Source organism: Xiphias gladius, chromosome 12 (genome assembly GCF_016859285.1).
Source record: "Xiphias gladius isolate SHS-SW01 ecotype Sanya breed wild chromosome 12, ASM1685928v1, whole genome shotgun sequence".
Classification (NCBI taxonomy): Eukaryota; Metazoa; Chordata; class Actinopteri; order Istiophoriformes; family Xiphiidae; genus Xiphias; species Xiphias gladius.
Window position 1 is genome coordinate 17,948,848 of NC_053411.1, and position 19,325 is coordinate 17,968,172.

General features: G+C 42.2%; 2 protein-coding genes across 2 annotated transcripts; both read left to right on the plus strand.

Annotated features, from left to right (window-relative positions):
* Positions 1–474: 474 nt before the first annotated feature.
* On the plus strand, positions 475–3,183 carry gprin3a (GPRIN family member 3a). Its single transcript, XM_040141580.1, has 2 exons — positions 475–985; positions 1,862–3,183. Exons 1-2 carry the CDS (start codon positions 475–477, stop codon positions 3,181–3,183), a joined length of 1,833 nt encoding a protein of 610 aa, XP_039997514.1.
* Positions 3,184–8,047: 4,864 nt separating this feature from the next.
* Positions 8,048–18,434, plus strand: LOC120797274 (protein phosphatase 1K, mitochondrial-like). The gene is made up of 9 exons (XM_040140803.1): positions 8,048–8,150; positions 10,906–11,085; positions 12,336–12,512; positions 12,654–12,826; positions 12,921–13,021; positions 13,891–14,056; positions 16,503–16,647; positions 17,228–17,362; positions 17,491–18,434. Exons 2-9 carry the CDS (start codon positions 10,975–10,977, stop codon positions 17,620–17,622), a joined length of 1,140 nt encoding a protein of 379 aa, XP_039996737.1. The 5' UTR covers positions 8,048–8,150; positions 10,906–10,974; the 3' UTR covers positions 17,623–18,434.
* Positions 18,435–19,325: the final 891 nt, after the last annotated feature.

Genomic DNA, 19,325 nt, shown 5'->3' on the forward strand with positions numbered 1-19,325 from the left:
ACAGCCAAAACCCAAAAACCAGACCCAGAAAGCATGACTACCAAGCCAAGCGAACGGGCTGGCCACGAATCAAGGACTCTCAGTTTACAAAATCAGAGGGCTGATTCAACACTGCTTAGTACCAAGACCCTTCAACTGAGTTCACTAAGTCCCAAACCATCCACACAGAGAAAAGCGACTGGGACCAAAAACAATAACACGTCGGGGTCCAAAGAGAATCTTGATAGTAAAGATTCAAGTGCTTGGTCTGGATCCAAAACTAGCTCCAAATTCAGTTCAAATACTAAAGGCACAACAGTGACCAAGGACAGTTTGGATTCTAAAACTGGCTCAGATTCCAAAGCCAGTCCTGACTCTAAGTCAAGGATTGGTTCCAGAGATAGCTTTGATTCTAAAAATGCTACTGAAATCAAAGCAAGTTCTGGATTTAAAAAAGGTTTAGATTCAAAGACAGTTGTGGGTTCTAAATCGGGCATGCGGTCAAAGGATGACAGAGATCCAAAAACTCCTAAAACTCCTCCAGACTCTAAGGCCAGTTTCGCTCTTAAAACCAGTCCAAGTTTTAAACCTGGCTCTGAGTTGAATCTCATCTCTAGTTCTGATGCCCTTTCCAGTTCTAAACCCGGTCCGACCCGGTCAACTTCAAAACCTACTCTGGCCTCTGGGTCTAAGATGGACCTTGTCGGGTCTATTTCCCCATCCTCCTCTAGAACTGCTCTGTCTGGGAACAAAGACGACAACCTCAAGGCTGCAGGCTCCGTTGCTAAGCCCAGTTCAGACCCTAAAGCTGGATCAGAGTTTTCCAAACCCGGACCAGTTCAGTCTAGTTCAAAGTCAGCTCTGGCAGATTTGTCTACCCCCTTGACGCTCTCTCCTAGACCTGGCTCAGCAAGCAGGAGTCCTGTGTCTGGTCCTGATAGAAGTCTTGGGTCTAATCTAGTTGGACCAAGCAGGGAGGTCGAGAAGAGTCCTTGTTCTGCTCCAAGTAATTATCTTCACACAGTTTAATCAAGGGTAGCATGTTCTAAAACTGAGATCACCTGATTGTCAGTGAAGTAACAATAGCTTTGGTAACACCACATCAAGAATGTAAAAAATCTAACAAAATAATCTTAACTCAAGGTCCACTTACTAGTATTTTCTAGAGCTTTAAAATGTATTTCATGGTTTTCTTCGGTGGATGGCATTTTTTATCAGCTGTCATCATGAGAACTAACATTGAAACAACCGAGAAAACTCCAGAAGAAGCTAGTGGGTGTTGACTAAAGATTATTTTGTCGAGTTACTATTTTCAAAGTCGAGAATGAACTTTCAGGCCCAATACAATTTATTACAAAACTCAGAGTAAAAGTTGTCGCTTGAAGTTTCCATATTTGAAGACGCTGAGAGTTAAAATAAAATGTAGAATAAACTGTCCTTTGCTTGTCATAACAGTGACTACTAATCACAATAACTCGGCCTTTGATTTTTACTTTTCTTTTTTAAATTTGTAAAGTCTCCTAACTTTACGCAGGTTTGATACTAAATTGAGTATAACCTTTAATTAAAGATCCTTGATCATATAATTTTTATTTTTCTCTGGGTGTCTTATATTTCTTTTTGACATAAAGTGATTTGTCCTATTTATTCTGTGACTTGAATGTAATCATCAATGCAAAGACTCCAAACCAGTTATATATTATTATATATATTATATTTATCACAACATAGTCTAAGACAGAGTTTCCACTTTCAGAGACATCAAGAATTATTTAGAGTATTAGAGAATAGTAAAGAAAATATAAAATGTAGAATAAGCAAATAGATTATGTTCTTTGCTTGTCAGTGATATGTTTTCTCACATTTTATTTCTTACTTCCAGGTCCTGGTGTGATTTCGGGCCCGCTCGCTCCTCTGGCCACCTCCACCCCAAAAACTAGAACCACTGTCGCCTTGACAACAAGGGGAGGATCCGCATCGGAGCTTGCAGCATCTGTTGCTGTGGAAACAAATCCCAGCAGCACATCCCACAGTCTGACTCGAGGTCTCACCTTTGACCAAATCACCAGGACACCAGCGAAAACAGGTGCTGCCGTTGAGGAAGATCATTTGAAACTGCCGGAGACCAAGGTGACAGCTCTAGGCGGTCCGGTGGGATCCCAGGGGGCTGTGCGAGGGTTAGGAGTGACTGACACTGCAGGGTGGTCACCAGGAGATACCAGAAGGATATCAGGCACCTCACTGAGCAAACCAGGTCACCTGGGAGGTGCAAATGCTATCGCTGCGGGTAGCAATATCCCATCGTCAAGGGCAACGGGAGTAGCGAGTAAGAAAGAAGAGAAAACGAAGCAGGAGAGGGATCTTGGGAGTTCTCCCTCACCCCTCCGTCCTTTTCCTCCTCCTTCCCTTCATCCACTGAACTCCGAGAGGGTCAGGGAAATAGCGACCATGACCGACTCCTGTGAGAGGCTCCATTTGCGGGGAGGGGAGCAGAGAGAGGTGGGCGTCCAGGTGGAGGTGGAGGTAGTTGAACGCTCAGCTTCCACCAGCCCCAGCCTCCACAGGGACGCTCCCACCTCCTCCCTGATTTTCTCCCCCAGCTGTCAGGCCAGTAGTTTGACCTCACCATCGTGCTGCATCCCACCTGGCCAGCCGCCCTTCCAGCACGTTTGCAAGATCGACATTGAGCTGCGCAGCCAATCAGTTTTTCCCTCTGTTGTGACTGACAAGGCTAGTTCCCTTCCCGCCTGTCTGCGCACGTACAGCTTCCAGCAGAGCCCCGGCCTCATGTCAGAGCTACAACGACAAAACCAAGACAGAGATGTCAGCGATGAGAGTTTCTGGGAGGACAGGGAGGAAGAGGAGGACAAAGGGGATGACGAAGTAGCAAGAGAGCAAAAAGAGGAGGAAGGGGATGAGGATAAAGAGGAAATGGCAGAGATGGTGAGGCCACAGGAGGTGGCGTGGGACGAGCAGGGGATGACGTGGGAAGTGTACGGCGCCTCGGTGGACCTGGAGTCCCTGGGTACGGCGATCCAGTCCCACCTTGAGTCCAAGATCCGGGACCAGGAGAAACACATCAGGACTCTGAGGAAGTCCATCTGCTCTGAGAGCAGCATCAGAGGATATAAGATGAAAAAAAGGAAGAAGAGGAGAGGAGGGATTCTGGGATGTTGCAGGAAGGCGCCGGCTGTGGCAGACTGAGTCCAGAAGGTTCAAATTCAAAAACACGTTTATAAAGGAGATGTCTACACCTAATGCACACAAGACACATCTGTTAACAGCACTTACCTCCTCATATTTCACCGGTGTAGTTTGGAATCAGTTTGTTCACATCTTAGGTCTGACACGTCTGCATGTACTGTATTGGCTCAAATATAGGACGACCCCCTTTTTCCAACACCTTTTTTTTTGGAGAAAAAGACATTTAGAGGAAACACTTTTTCACTGGTCCTGTTGGAAAAGTTTGCCTGAGATCCCATTAATCCATGGTGAGAAGAGTCCTCCTCACTGAAGGCTTTTCTCTCATACTGCATAAGTGAAACGTGAAATACAGTACTACGTAAAACCCACATTAGTGTATCTTGTCTGTCAGTCACAGACTCTCCCTCTCTCCTGTCAGACTGTTGGAGCGTCAGAATCATTTTCTCTGACATTTAGCGTTTTTCAAACCTCGGCCTGTCTGAGCTCATCATCTGTGACAGCTGTGATTCTCGGCCATTTGACAGTTTTTCTCCCCGGTTCATTTCTGCAGTGAAGACATGGTCGTCATGAACATAGACGCACAGGTCACAGACGGACTCTGGAAGACTCGCCGTAAACAGACTGAAAACACTCGCTGGCTTAGCAACATTAAGGCTACAAACAACTTATAATGCAACACCCTCTTCAGAAGACCGTGTTGCAGCAGTACTCGCCTTTCAAAAAGAATACCTGATGTTGTGAACACATAATTGTCGAGCCCTCAAATATGCAACGTTTTGTTCAGAAAGAAAATATTGTATAATATCCAGGCCGATTAGATATATCGTAAGAGGTTAGGGGTCAAAGGTGAGGTTGTTTGCGATGACTCCTGATTCCTCCCACAAAAAAAGAAAAGAGAGAGAGAAAGAAAATCATGATTAAAATGGTATTGTTTCAAATAAAATTGCAATAAAAACCGTGTTCACACTTTAAAAGTGTGAAACTAACAAACTCGTAGGTGAAAAATAAAAAGGGTCGTATACTGTTTAAGTTTCATGATAACTGTTGTTTTATTTTGAGGCCGACTGTCGTCATCAATTTTAGCTTGTCCTGTTTTAAAGGGTCTGACAGAATCAAGTGTGGTAGACGCTTGTAGACACCAGAGGAGCATTTATAAGTAGAAACCATTGAAATCACCAAGCTGGTGTGACAAGGTTTCATGCAACAGCAGCATAAGACACACTGTGTTAGAAAATTTCCCCATAAACAGGGTTAGCAGGGGCTATAACTAATAACGAGGATGTAATGTTTTCAGCATTTGTGTCAGGTGTTAAAAGTTTTCCTTGTTTGAGAAAAAAAGATTTTATTGAGATTACGGAGATTTTATTTTGCCATTGTGATACATATAATATATTTAAACGAATTATTCCACATTTAATGAACTATGCTAATTTGCTTTCTTTTCAAGAGTTTGATATTTTCTCTTGTGTTTGTTACCTTAAGTAATGGGGCAGAAGCCACGATTAGCTTAGCATAAAGACTAGGAGCTGAGGGGAACAACTAGCCTTGCTCTGTCCTACTAAAAACACAAATGAGTGTTTTTTACATTTGTTTGTTTACAGATTGCATTCTTTATGCTAAGCTAGGCTAATCATCCCCCCACTGGTCCAGCTCAGTATTTACACACAGACACAACAAAGTTTATTTCCCGAAACGTTGAACTCTTCCTTAAACAGATTCTGATCGGTCAGGATTTTCTCAGGGTGTTCACAGAATGGAAACTTGATTCATTTGCCCTTTAGCCACTAAAATCGTAAACGTACGTCGTTATACTTGTGTAACACTTTGTGTTCTGAGGCAATAGTTCTGTCACCGCTACCTACCGCTGCTGCAGCCTGTACGCTAATATTATCGAAAGTAAATTCCAACTCCACGCTCTTACTGTTACTAATATTACTTTTACTATTGTTACTGTTAGTAGTGCCACAGCTACTGCTGCCTCCATTACTACCAGTGATAAACTACAACCGCTGCCTATTCTCTTACCTGTGGTATCACCTATACCGCCACTGCTTTTCACGTCTAAACCCAATGCTGCTCTTGTAATGCTACTCGGCAGTATCCAGCGCTGCCTTTATGTCACTCAGTGGTACTTGAGTTTCTGAGTCGTTTGGACTCAGTGATGCTTGAGTTTCTTCCTCCCGTCATGGGGGAGGCAGCTTTTCCTTTTCTGGTTGACTTTTTAAGCAGCAGCGGTTGTTGAAGTGGAGCAGAGAGGACAGCAGCTCTCTACTCTTCATTGGTTGTAAATATTTCATCCACTTCCTTGTTTTTTTTATTTTTTATGAAATGCAGCACAAACCACTCAAGAGCTCAGGAGCCAACGAAAACCATAAGTGTATGTGAGAGTTGGATTGTTTTCTGCAAATATCTGAGATGGGAAGCATGTCACTTTACTTCCTCTATCCCCGCTCTTTCCTTTCCTTTTGCTTCCTCTCTTTCCAGGTCACCTCAGTCAGTAGACATTAATTAATGCAGTAGCGAGATTCTCACGAAGGGGGCACACACACACACACACACACACACACACACACACACACACTAGAAGCAGTTTTTAATGCTCTGTGAATGTAATGTTTCGGTTTGCTTGATTACACTGTGACGAAGACCTAATTGTGTCTTGGTGTCAAATTAAAATTTTGCGTCGCTTAAGTCTTTTCTTTGTCGGCTTTGTCATCCCTCTCTTCTGTCATGTCGTCACATTTTAGGCCCCAGTGTTAAAACATGTCCTACTTATTAACTTTTACTTCATCCCTCTCTCCGTTTTCTCCTCCATTTTGCCCTCTCAACCCCCCCGCCTCATATTTCCTCACCTCACTTTCCGTCTGTTATCTCTCCATCTGTGACCTCTGCATCCGTCTCCACCCTCTTTCATAACTCCTGCTTCCACTCCTCCTCCTCCTCCTCTAGTGAAGTCATGTTGTTGATGGAGCACCGGATTGCTTCCCTGAATAATTCAGAAACATTAAAGTCACGCTCATGTTAACAGAGTCTCTCCGCCATGTTTTATTCAGTCTGTACCTCAGACACATCGAAAACGCACACACACACATTGCAGTAAAGATTTTGAAAGTTTTCAGGTAAACTAAAAATCTTAAATATTATGTGCAGAACTTTTCTGGTGCGCTGATTAGTTTGCCAGTACACAACTTTGTCCCTGAACACAGACTTCAGATACTCATTTTAATACTGATACCTCTTTGGTTCTCAAAGCGAATTAAATCACGCCTCTGATAACCTCCTTAACCCGTTCTGCATATTTTTGGGTTAAACGTATAATTTGTGTGATCAATATTTATATTTAGGGTTAATATTCTTGTAATAGATGCTTGAATCCAGCAGCAACCAAAGATAATATGGTAAAGGACCAGTTCTCTTTTTAGCAATGACGCAAATATACATCATCTATCAGAGCATCAGGTCTCTATCAAGGAAACTAAATATGAGTTTATGTATTAAAAATACAGATGCTTACACTGCATCTCTAACTTTTTCTTATACTACCATTATTAAAGAAAGCAAAATAATGATAATAATTTAGGTCTAGTGTTGTTGTCCTGATGCCTTACGGCTGCAGGGGCCTCTGAAGCTTTTTATTATCAGGAGTATTAACCGGATCTCCCAGCTTTCCGATCAGTTGGCTGATTGTGGCCTTAGAGTCGGACCAGTAAAACAAGCATTTTAATTAGGTGTTGCTGCCACTTGAAGGCTAACAGGCTACAGCTGTCATCATTTTTTTTTCCCTTCCCACTGTTACACATCAAATGCATGACAGTCTGCTGAACGTGCAGTGTTGTCAGCTGGTCTGTAGAGGGAGCTGTAGGATCACAGTTCACAGCAGTGTTGCGCTGCAGATGTGTCACTTTAATGTTGTAGCTGGTAAAAGGTGGCGCTAACCTTAACCACTTTATACTGCTGAGCCGCTTATTGTCTATAAAAATACATAATTTGTTGGTTGATCATGCTTTGCACGAACAATCTGAATTCCTAAGGTAACTAGTAACTAGGTAAGTAGAAAGTACTGTAACTCAAGTACTAGATTTAAGTACAAGTTTGATGTACATGTTCCCTAATTGAATATTTCCATATATACTCTGTTACATTTTAGAGAGAAATATTGCACTTTTTACTCCGCTGCATTTATCTGACTTTTCAGATTAGGATTTTTAAATATTAATAATACGATCAGTTTATAAAATACGATGCCCCATTAAAGCTGGAAGTATCAAACAGTGCCTATAAGAGACAAAATTAGCACCACCATAACTAACTACACCCCTCGATCAACAATTTTATGTTACTACATCACTAATAGTGACCCAGTAATGCAGTGATAAGGTAAGGTGAGTATAATTTTGAATGCAGGACTGCTCCCATTACTTGTAATGGGTTACTTTTATAGTGTGGCATTACTTTTACTCAAGTAAATGAACCGAGTACTTAATGCACCAGCGCTGGTAGGTCCATCTGTCTGAAACGTAGGAGAGAAGCAGGAAGTGGACAAACTCAGGTGCAGTACTTGGGCAAATGTACTCAGTTACTCTCCAGCGCTGCAGTTGAAGGGGTAGTCATGACTACCACGGTCACGAGAGTTGGTTGTACTGCAGTTATGAAGAAGAAGAAGAATAAATCAAGGGCGAGGGAGCGAGAGGTGGAGAAGGAGGAAGAGAGGGACTCAACTTACCCTCATCGTGACCCGGCTTGGCCCGGGAAACGGGCGCACCCTCTCCACCGGGCGCGGCGCTGACGTCCGCGCCGCCTCGGGCGCTGATTGGACGGCCGCGGCCCGGTTTAAATGCCCTCGAGCCGAGCCCCCCGCGGACTCAACGGGCGCAGCGCGCGGGCGACTGTCGGCTTGAGGCGGCTGCTGGGGCTCTGCTCACCTGTTGCCACGGAGACAGCGCGGGCGGGAAAATCGCCAGTAAAGGGTGAGTTTTCGCGAACGTCTTTTCCGTTACTTAGAGTGCTAACGGTGATGTTGTCATAATCTGTTTAGTGTCTTTCCTTCAGTATCTTCACAATATTCCCATAGTATTTTTGTAAGTGGCGCCTTTGCTGTCTTCTGCCGTTTTCTAAGCTAAATTCCGTCATGGCTTCACTGTTTTTTTACTGACGCAACCCCTCAGATACACTGAGTTTCTTCGGTTTGTTAAATTTTCCAGATTTTCCTCCTGTCAACTTTCCAATTTCTCTTTCAGTTGGGGCGTCACTTCAGCTAATGCTACACTTATAAAAATATGTATGATTGAGCTAATCTATACAAGTCACATCTGCGGAACTGGCCCATAAAACTGTAAATATTACAAAATGTACATCTCTTTGAGGTTTGTGGCCTTAATGTGGGTGCGAATAATACTTTAATTCTTTGACTCAGACACGGTATGTCTGTTTGTTTGTTTGTTTTTTGAGATTTTTCTCATATTTACATCTATTTGTGATGGTGGTTACATGAGGTCAAAACTCCAGCCACACTCGTAGTTCATATTGAACAACTTTATTCAATAACAATAAAAGTAATTGTGTATACTACAAGTGTGGTTGGAGTTTTGACCTCTTTAGAGATTGTCCCCTCTCCTACACCTTGGAAGTAGGTGAGGTTGTGCCACTACTCTACTCTGCTGCTTGTGGTTTCATACCAGATAGTGGTACTTTCATAAGTATACTTATGATTGAGCAGCATCATTTTTATTTTGAAATCTGTGTCCAGAAAGGGTCAGTCTACACAAAAAAGAAAGAGGACAGTTGTTGTTATCTTTTGACTCCACGATGGTATGAGTCGGTGTGATTCATGCCTTGATCCACTCATGTGTGCGCCTAAATACACACGCGCCGTGTTATGTTTTGTCAACAGCAAGGGGTCACGTGTGTTCTAATGCGTACACACTGTGCTGGAGTGGGATGTAAAGGTGCCACACATGTGATTGCATAAAGTTAAACCTCGCCTGTGTATGTCTCTGGGCTATAGAGTCGGTTTAAAGCCAGATATGCCAGCAGTTGGTGAGGCAGCCAGTGAGTTTTTGGTATTGATTACAAACTTTATCAATCCGCTTTATTTAATCTGGCTAACCACTTGGAAAGTGGTATTCACAATGATGGCATGGCAAAAGATAAAGACTTAGTATCAGAGAAGTGGGGGAAAGGTGACAATTTCAGAGTGATCTATAATAGAGCATTTTTGTGTTTGTCTGTTTGGTTTATTACCTCTGCCAAGGAGGGAATGTGTTCACCTTTGGCTATTTGTTTGTTGGTTTATTCGTGAAAAGGATTATGTAAAAAGTACTGAGTCGATATGCACTGAACTTTGTGGCGGGACGGGGCATGGGCCAGGGAAGAACCCATGAGATTTTGGGGCAGATCTGGATAATTTATTATGAATCTGAATTTTTTTCTCTGAAGTTTGGTGCATGTTGTTTGACACTGGCCTTGGCAGAGGTCTGTGCTCTACTGAAGGCATTTTCTAGTTAAAGCATGTTATCCCTTAATTGTCCCATTTGGAAGAACAGCTCCTGAACACTAGTAACTTAAAAACATACAAAGAAAAGGGCAATTTAAAATTTTCCGTCTGCAGATTTTAAAAAAAAAAAAATTTTTTTGGAAAGTGTCTCCTTGGAGCAAAATTATCTAATTTTCAAATGAAGTCGGACTCGTTTTTTTTATAACCTAGCCTGGTGTATCTGTCCTACTTATACTGGGTAGGAAATGACACTGCTGTGAAAACACAGCAGGGGGTGGAGGGCTATTTGTGGACCGCACACACATAAATATATTTATATACAAATAATACAGAGCAAAGGAAGGTTGAGAGGGAATGAGGAAGATAAACAGCTTGACAGATTAAAACTCATACCGTTGCCACAGCTGACCTTCTCTCTCCTTTTCTATTTCCCCACTCCCTCTGTCTCCTCCATTTTAGCCCCATGAGGTTCTCACATCTGTGACCCAAAAATCTAAAAATATTCAAACAATGTTTGAATATATGCTTTATTTTAGGTTTGTTGCCTTAATGTGGGTGCAAGGATCTTTTCTTCTTCTTTTTTTTTTTTTAAACACTTAATTGACTGGGTAACTACTCAAGTACTTTTTATTTCAGTACAAATTTTGAGGTATGTGTACCTTACTTGAGTACTACTTCTGCTTCTACTCCACTACATTTCAAAGGGCAATATTGTATTTTTTACTCCACTACATTTGACAGCGGTAGTTACTAGTTACTTTACAAATTCAGAAAAAATAAAAAACATGAGTTTATCAAACGTGTTGCATTGCTACTTACGATTAATGTATCAGTAATAATAATTCAACAATATAATATTCAATAGTATAACACTCACAGGGGCAATTTCTGTGAATTATTAGTACTTTTAATTTTATTATTTTAACCACAATTTCTAATAATTGGTGGTATTTTCAGTGCTTACCCATATTTCAGTATTGCGGCTTTTAATCGTACATCATTTATCGAACAAAAAGGGTAAACATTAACTGATTGCGGCCTCTTAAATTTGAGGATTTGCTGCTTTTCTCTGTTCTATATCACTGTAAATTTAGTAGATGTGGGTTTTTGTTTCTTGGTTGGACAAAAACAAGCAGTTTGAAGACTTGGCTTCTGGCTCTGGGGTAATGAATATAATTGTTAGTTGCATCCCTAGTTAAATGCATTTTGCTCTTTCCCTTTATTTACAGAAATCCACAGCCCAGCCAGGTGTTTCCTCCTCTTGTTAAAATCTCCACAGCTGTTAAAGACAGTCAGCTATGTCGTCTACAGTGCTGTTGAATCTGCTCCGTTGTGGTCGATCCAACATCACCAAACAAAGCTTCCTCGCTGCACGATCCTCACCAGAAACCTCCGCAGCTTCTGGGCAGGTAAATCTAATCATACGTGTGTTTTCGTTACCGTGTGCTACTCAGTTATTGACACCACGCAATGCTGCTTTTTGAAGATTAGAACAGAAATGAAGTCCCTTGTTGACCAGAATGGTAACAAACCCGGTTCTTCTACAGTTCAGTGATTCAGAAACAGACTGTAGGAGACTGTGAGACTGGGACATGTGGATAAAGTCAACTGTCGTGGTTTATGTAATTTTATACCGTGTTATAGATAAATATTGTGATAAACCGTTCAGAAGAAAGAGTTAAGAAACTGTTGATGGATGAAACAACCCTGCATGAATCCATTAATGCCAAAAATCATTCCACCTCATTGATTTGCAATGCAGACCATGCTGGGCTGGCAAAATCTGTGAATGCTCGACAATTTATCATTGCACAGTATATATCGTCATTAGGGCTACAACAAACTATTATTTTGGTGATTATTTTCTCGATTGGTCAATGAATCTTTTTGTCTATTAAAGCAACATTATGCAACTATTTTACCTTAAATTAAAGAAGCAGCTAGCCCGGTATTCTCAGTACAGACATCATCGCAGAGACGAGGGGACCAAGTTCTAGAATCTACATTTTAGCGCAAGGCTGTTGAGGGTTTAGGTGTTTTCTGTCATCGTCAGATCAGCTGAACGCTGACGTGACATGAGTGGACAGTGTGATTGCTGGTTTGTACTGAGATGATGATTGCGATTGATGGGCTTTGTTTTCTGTACATGAGCTGTTAGCTTCTAGGGGTACGCTGCCTCCGCTACCCTTAACCTCTCGGACTCGAATGGAGTTTAATAGTCCAGCGTCCTGTAATTTCAGTTTGTGGCTGCGGCTCAGACAAAGTTACACAGTCTTGCTTTAAATGCCAAAAAATAGCGGAAAAAGGTTTCCTTCATTATCCTGAATTATTATTCTTTATCATTTCCCCCATCACAGGGTGACGTATTCAGACGTCTTGTTTTATGCGAACAACAGTCCAAAACCCAAAGATATTCAATTTACTATCGCGTGTGACGTAGAAAAGCGTAAAATGTTCAGATTTAAGAAAATAAAACCAGCTTTAAAAAATGACAATCATTCAGTTATCAGAATAGCTGCTCAGCTATTAATTAACTATTTGGCTAATTGTTATAGCTTTAATTATCATGTCATGGCCAGACTGCACTGTAATGTTAACTAGTTTAAGGGCTTTTTTCATGAATCTAGCCTTGTTATTTGTCTGAATTATTGCCCTGCAGGTGGGCAGGGCTTTGTTGGGGATGGTGGGTGTGCGGCAGGCTGGCGGGTCGGTCCGCTTCGACAGCGACGGCAGCGGCAAGCCAGTGACCTGGGACTCATTTGGTATCTGGGACAACAGGATAGAGGAACCAATACTGCTGCCCTCCAGTATCAGATATGGAAAACCAATTCCACAGGTAACTGGGAGGAGGAGTGGATGGATGGATGGATGAGTTAGTGCATGAAAGGGCGAATTGACATATAAAAGAAGCAACTAATATATTGATATTATTTGTTGAATGAAATATGTCATTGTTGTACAAACAACAACCCCCCAGGTCAGTTTGTCTCGGGTCGGTGGTGCGTCTGTTTTGGGTCTCAGGAAGCAGAACGAGGACCGTCTGCGTGTTGCCCGTATCCATGACAACCTGCTGTACTTCGCCGTCTTCGATGGCCACGGCGGCCCGCACGCCGCGGACTACTGCTACACCTTCATGGAGAAATTTATCAGGTTGACATCTACAAGTATTGTTTCTCAAATCCCATGTCATCTAATAGATGTTTCTACTAAAACATTGATATAATTATTGAATATTGTTGTACAGAGATGCTTTGGAAGAAGAGGATGATCTGGAGAAAGTTTTAAAGAAAGCCTTTTTAGATGCCGACAAAGCTCTACACACACACCTGAGCTACTTCAACAACGGTGAGACCCACAATCTCTACAAAGAGCGCAGAGTAGAAGCATTACTATGTAAGAAAAAAAGCTAAAATAAAATAAAAATATTCCCCGTGGTCCCTGGTTTCTTCTGAAATTACAGGATGTAGTCTGTGATAGACTTTGACTCTCCGTTTTACTTAAGGACATTTTTGAATTTAGGACTTTTACTAATGGGGAATAGTTATTTCTTATGTGGTAGAGCTGTTTGTACCTTTACTGGGAACTGGTGTATGTGAGGTGATGATATTATTATAAATAGTAGTGGCATATTAAAGACTATTATACCCTTTATAAAATCAGTTAGAGTAGCCAAAAGAGTACTTACCAGTAGTTGATCTCACAGGGTGTAGCTTTGCTGACGGCTTGTTGGTCCCCAAATAGGCCTGTATGTTGATGTTAACATGTTTCTGTCTATCATGTTGGTAAAAAGATTTAAATTTCAAACTGAGCTGATTTAAAAAAAAAAAAAAAAAAAAAAAAGTAGAAGCTGTAGCAGCTTCTCCTGCACAAAAAACCCCTCAGATCCTCTTTAGGTAATTTCTGCTGTTATTACCACCACTGGTAATTTTAATCAAGAAAATAAATTAAAATCACTGACCAGGGCAGGTGACATTGAAATCACCTCACCTCCCCTAGAGAAATAAATCCTCTCCGAATAGGGCCTAAAGTGTAAAAAGATTTTTAAAGATGGTTGAAAGAAAAGTTTAGAGGTGAGGTTTGTATCAGATATAGTATCACACTGTACCAGAAAACAAAGGGTATTAAATACTACAAAATATGTATCCTTGAACCAAGTAAAAAAAGTCCTGAATACTACATATTAATCAAGTATTCATCCCTCTCCTTCTCTCCAGCCTCGTTCCTGAAGGCCGGCACCACGGCAACGGTTGCTATGCTACGTAACGGCGTGGAGTTGGTGGTCGGTAGCGTCGGTGACAGTCGGGCGACGTTGTGCAGGAAGGGGCGGGCCAACATACTCACCAACGACCACACACCTGACCGAGAGGACGAGAGACAGCGGTACACGTACTTCTAGAGTACTTTTGATGTTATTTAGTTACCTGCATCTATATTACATTGAATACATTGAAAAACAATGATATAAAAGTCATACAACCATGAAACTGTGAAATAATTCAACACATTTTTAGAACTCATTGAACGTCATCTTGCTGTTGCTTCAGTATGAATAAGTGACAGGATCACGTAATCCGCTCGCTTTGATTGACAAAGACTTTGCGATGAAAAGTGGAAAAATCTGAAAGAAAAGCTGCAGGAATTGAATAAAAACTGACCCGCGATAAACTGCGTTACTGTGCAAATCATCGGGATGATAAAACCAGAGCTGCGAGAGTTAGCTGATTAATGGAAGTAGAAGATTTATCGCCAGCTATTTTGATTATCAGTTAATAATTTTTCAGGCAAATTTGCCAAACGTTCTCAAATATGAGGATGGTTGGATAAAACATGCAGGTTAAGGCGATCAGTTTGGGCATTGGGAAGCTGTGACGTGCACTTTTCACTACTTTTTGGTGTTTCACAGAATAAACGATTGGCAGTTTAACGGATAATGAAAATAATCATTAGTTGCAGGCCAAGATCTAACTTTTATTAATATTCAGCTGAGTTTTGAGCGTTTGTTGCATTTCCTGTGTATATTATATATATTTGTCATGTCACTTATTGATTGATTTGAACACTTCAGGTCTTTATAGTCACCACTAATTGTTGTAAATGTCCTGTAGTAGTAGCTGTAGTAGTAGCTACTAACAGCATCACCGTTACGACAACACGTGTTCGTATTAGAACAACTTCCTTACTGCAGTTGCAACAACTCACACTAGTATAATTACTTTCACTTTTAGTTGTTAGTACTTTTATGACACGTCTGCATTAAGACCACTACCACTACTACTACTTTTACTACTTCAGTTACGTGCACTGTTTCTCTTATCAGTATCACCGCAGCTGTTACTTCTTCATTGTCCTTTTCACTTCATCATTTTCTGCCTGTTGCTACTACTTTTAAAACAGGGACATTTACTGTTATTACTGTCACTACAACAGTACTATTACCATTACTTTTATTTCTAGAGTGTAATTACATGTACTTAAAATTTTACAATTGCTCCCACTGCCAGAAGAAACACTAATTCTACTTATGCATACAGGCTGAAGCTGATGGGAAAAATGTGCAAATTTCCTCAGATTATGATTTTTCCTTCTCCTTTTTTTTGCACCTGTAAAAGAAAATGAATATTTTAAAAGACGCATTAGATTGAAGGTGTGTTCGGCAGTGTGTTATTGGGGTAATCAGTGGGTAAAAAACATCACGGACTTTCAAAGATGCATTCACTCACAGTTTTGCTGGGGAATCCAACAAGGAAGACAAATGATGACAAATACCTAAAGCAGTATGCAGGCTCACAGTGAGAGTATTGTTCAGCATTCAAAAAAGACTTGACTAAAGCTCTGTTCACACGAGACCAATGCTACTTCTCGGCTTTTTGTTCTTCCTCTTCCTCTTCCGAATGAAGAAATTATGGAGGCAGCAGTGGAAACTAGTAACCAGAGCTTTGATTGTATTTTGGGTGAGCCTTTGTAAAGCTTCTTCGCATAGGCACGCATGATGTTTTAATCATATACTGAGAAAATTGTTGTGATTGTGTCAAAAACCACACAAGGTCTAAAGGTAATTCTGGTCCAGAGTGAACAGTGAAGCAGAAAGGCAGTGGAGCAGCAGGGTTCAGGTTTCCTACCAGCAGCCAGTTGGGTCATTGTGTATAAATAGACTCTACAGTATGTTGGACTGTGGGCGTCAGCCAAACAGCCTGCAGCTGGCAGCGGATCGGTGCCTTGCTCAAGAACACTTGCCTGTACGTGAGGTCCGGTTCATCCAGTAGAGAGAGAGCCGAGCCGGAGGTGGACAGGTTTGGGATTCCCTTCAGCTCAAAGCAGCTGGTTTTATGTAACAGCAGAACAAGGCTATGTTTAACTCTGGACATCACCCAAACACATATTAACGCTTCAGTCTGTGACCTACAGGCACATAACGTCAAAGTCCCAAACTTAACTGTCACTGATTTGTCTTAAAGGTACAGTCGGCAATATAAAAATAATAAGAAGGGAACTGGGAAATGTGCTCAGTAGAGTGAAGTCCTCCGCCAAGGCCAATGTCAAACAACATACGCCGAACTTCAGAGAAAGAGATTCAAATTCATAGTAAATGAACCGGATTTGCCGCAAAATTTAGTGGGTTCTTCCCAGGCCCAGGCCCCGTCCCGCCACAAAGTTCGGCACAAATCAGTTCTGTACCTTTTGAGTAATCCTGCCGATAAAACCGACCACCAAACAAACAGACAGACAAGGGTGAAAACATAACCTCCGACACCTGTGATCACTCTGCATTTGAAGGACAGGTCTTCTAACCAGACAATAACTAATCCTCGGTTGTATTTGCGTTCAGGATCCAGAGGTTTGGCGGCTCCGTGACGTGGAACAGCGTGGGTCAGGCTAACGTCAACGGGCGGCTCGCCATGACTCGGAGCATCGGAGACTTCCACCTGAAAACCAGCGGCGTCATCGCTGAGCCAGATACACAGCGCCTAACTGTGAGTCCTGCTGCGGCTTCATCTGACCTTTGACCTTTGGTCGGTCAAGGAGAGGTGGCCGGTTTTACCGCACAGTCTAAAGATGTCTCAAGACAGGTCCGAATTATAATCGGCCTGATTGATTCTGGGTCCAGTTCTTTTCCATAAGTCTCAGGTCTGTGCTGGGCTCAGGTAACATTTTCCCGGTTCTGCTTCGTATCGTTTACATTCGTGGAGTCCTCAACTTGGACGACAACTACAGACAGTGTAACTGTTTCTTTTAAATTTATCGACTTTTGTTCTAATGTCAGTGAATTGTTCATTGTATTTACTGTTTCTTGAGCTATAGTCAGAAGTCCACTCTATTCTATTCTGTTCTACCATTGCCATTGAGACATTTTTTAGGATATCAGCATGTCACCGAGCGCAGCTCCATCCTGCGGGGAGCGCCAGTGTCTGTACTGCATCCTGTGGTTTTTGAAACATTTCATTTTGGACCGAAGTGCCGACCGTCACTACCTTCTAACTTTTACCCCATAGTGGGTAAATGACAGAAAACTGAGAGCAGGACTGAAACCTGAGATTCTGTTTCTCTCTGCAGGTCCAGCACGCCAAGGACTCCTTCCTCGCTCTCACCACCGACGGCATCAACTTCCTGCTGAGTGACCAGGAGATCTGCGATGTCATCAACCAGTGCCAAGACCCCACAGAGGCTGCAGACGTCATCGCTCAGCAGGTAGAGAGCGGCTCATGAATCCCTCTTATTTTTACATTCACTCTGTGTGTAGCCGCTCATTCTAACCAGCTAACTGAGGAAAAAAGCAGGTGAGTTTGAGTTGATGACAAGTGCTGCGTGTTTTCAAGGCGCTGCAGTACGGCTCGGAGGACAACGCCACCATCGTCATCGTCCCGTTCGGAGCCTGGGGGAAATATCAGAGCCCCACCAACGTCTACAGCATGAGCAGGAACTTCGCCTCGAGTTGGAGATGGGCGTAGACGACACACAGGAACAGAAAAAAAACATCACAGAGCTGAATTGGAGGACACAACCATTTTCGATCTTTTCCAGACTCAAAAAATTCCACGAAACTGCCCTGAATTCATCTGACGAGATCCCTCACCCTCAGTAGTGCTGGCTTTCGTATTCATTTTCCTGTTTTAGCTCCAAGCTGACTAGTCGATGTATATAGAGTGTATATTAATTTATTGTACATACAGAGGGGTTTGCTGCAGCGTTTATTCATCAGTGTGAAGTTTGTTCATCTGCGCGCTGTGCATCATGTGCATTTAGACTTAACATTTTAACATCCCTCGACGTGACTGCGGATGTCGAGGGTTTGCTGCCGTCATGTAAATTTAACTTGTCCAGAAGACAAAACACACGTTTGGTTTGATGTTCAGCTCAGTCTGGGGTGGGTTTATCTGGGGGGGGGTTACAGGTTATACATTTATCTAAACGGCTTTAGGTCTTTTACCTGCCGGTTAGGATAAATCATAAAAACTGTTTTATTCCTTTTTACTGTAATTCATGTTATCATTGTCTTAAATGTAAAATTCTGTCTGCTCCGTAAACAGTGTTTTGAGGAAGTGGGGACAAGTCAACGTATTGGAGGAGTGACCACAAAAACATACCACAGTTAAGCTTTGTGTGCAGGTCTCTCCTGTAAAAGGTAACGCATCATAAGACACTTTGAAAAGATGGTATAAAGTATATCTGGAACTCTACAATTGGATCGTCCCTTGTGTCAGCTGATTCCTCTGCCAGTACAGGGATGAATAAAATTTGACACGTTAAACTGAAACTTCACAGTTTGCCTGTTTTTCTACAGACCTTCTCATGCAGACCCGAGTCAACCTTTTTTAAAGGTTTTTTTCTCAAGTCACGAAGTTGTGGAAATGCAGATTTACAGCAGGTGGCAGTTTTTCTCTGCCAATATAGTATTCGTACAGCCGGGGGACCCGTCCGACTACATGCACACAGGCTTCGGCATCACGTGCTGTTCTTAGGGAGATCAGTGTCGTCTACGCTGAGAGGCTGAAGCAGTTAGTCGACTAACCCCTCGACAGTAGAATAATTTGATCATTTATTGACAATTTCAGTCATTTCCCAAGCAAAAAGAGTGAGAAAAGGCCAAATAGTTTTGGATTTCTGCCTTTCAAAGGAGACGATTTGAGGGGGGGGTTTTCTGGACTTTTGACGGATTTTTTATGTTTCATGGCGGAAAAATAATCATCAGTCGCAGCCCTAACAGACACGGAGCCTAAATGTGATTACAGTACCGTGCTGAAGAGATGTCCTGAGCTGTCACAGAGTATCGGTATCGGCTCTGACCAGGCCCATGTTAATGGATCGGTATCGGCTAAAACAAAACCGATCAAAATCTGATCTTTTATGCACTGAACTCTGCCGTGTTTCGTCCCGCTCGGCCTACTAGTCTTGCGGTGCTGCTCTCCTTTCCAACAGCCGACAACGAGCGCGTTTCGCCGCATGTGTGTGTGAAGACGAGTGGGGTAATCAGGGGGCAGGTGTGCAGAAGGACGGCGAGGATTCGCAACATACCGAGTCGCCAAGCTGTAACAAATCGCTGGGCTAAATTTACTCAGCTACAGCTGGTATTGCAAAGTGTCAGATATAAATTAAATCAAAATTTAGGCTTATATAAGTATCAGATGGGACAGTATCAGGATCAGGATTGGGA

What these genes read in the sequence shown, in the direction of transcription:
- LOC120797274 (XM_040140803.1), top strand. Translation starts at nt 10,975, where the DNA reads ATGTCGTCTACAGTGCTGTTGAATCTGCTCCGTTGTGGTCGATCCAAC. An exon ending in ATGGAAAACCAATTCCACAG is followed by an intron (nt 12,513 to 12,653) that starts GTAACTGGGAGG and finishes ACAACCCCCCAG; the next exon opens with GTCAGTTTGTCTCGGGTCGG. An exon ending in TTCATGGAGAAATTTATCAG is followed by an intron (nt 12,827 to 12,920) that starts GTTGACATCTAC and finishes ATTGTTGTACAG; the next exon opens with AGATGCTTTGGAAGAAGAGG.
- gprin3a (XM_040141580.1), top strand. Translation starts at nt 475, where the DNA reads ATGCGGTCAAAGGATGACAGAGATCCAAAAACTCCTAAAACTCCTCCA. An exon ending in GAGTCCTTGTTCTGCTCCAA is followed by an intron (nt 986 to 1,861) that starts GTAATTATCTTC and finishes TCTTACTTCCAG; the next exon opens with GTCCTGGTGTGATTTCGGGC.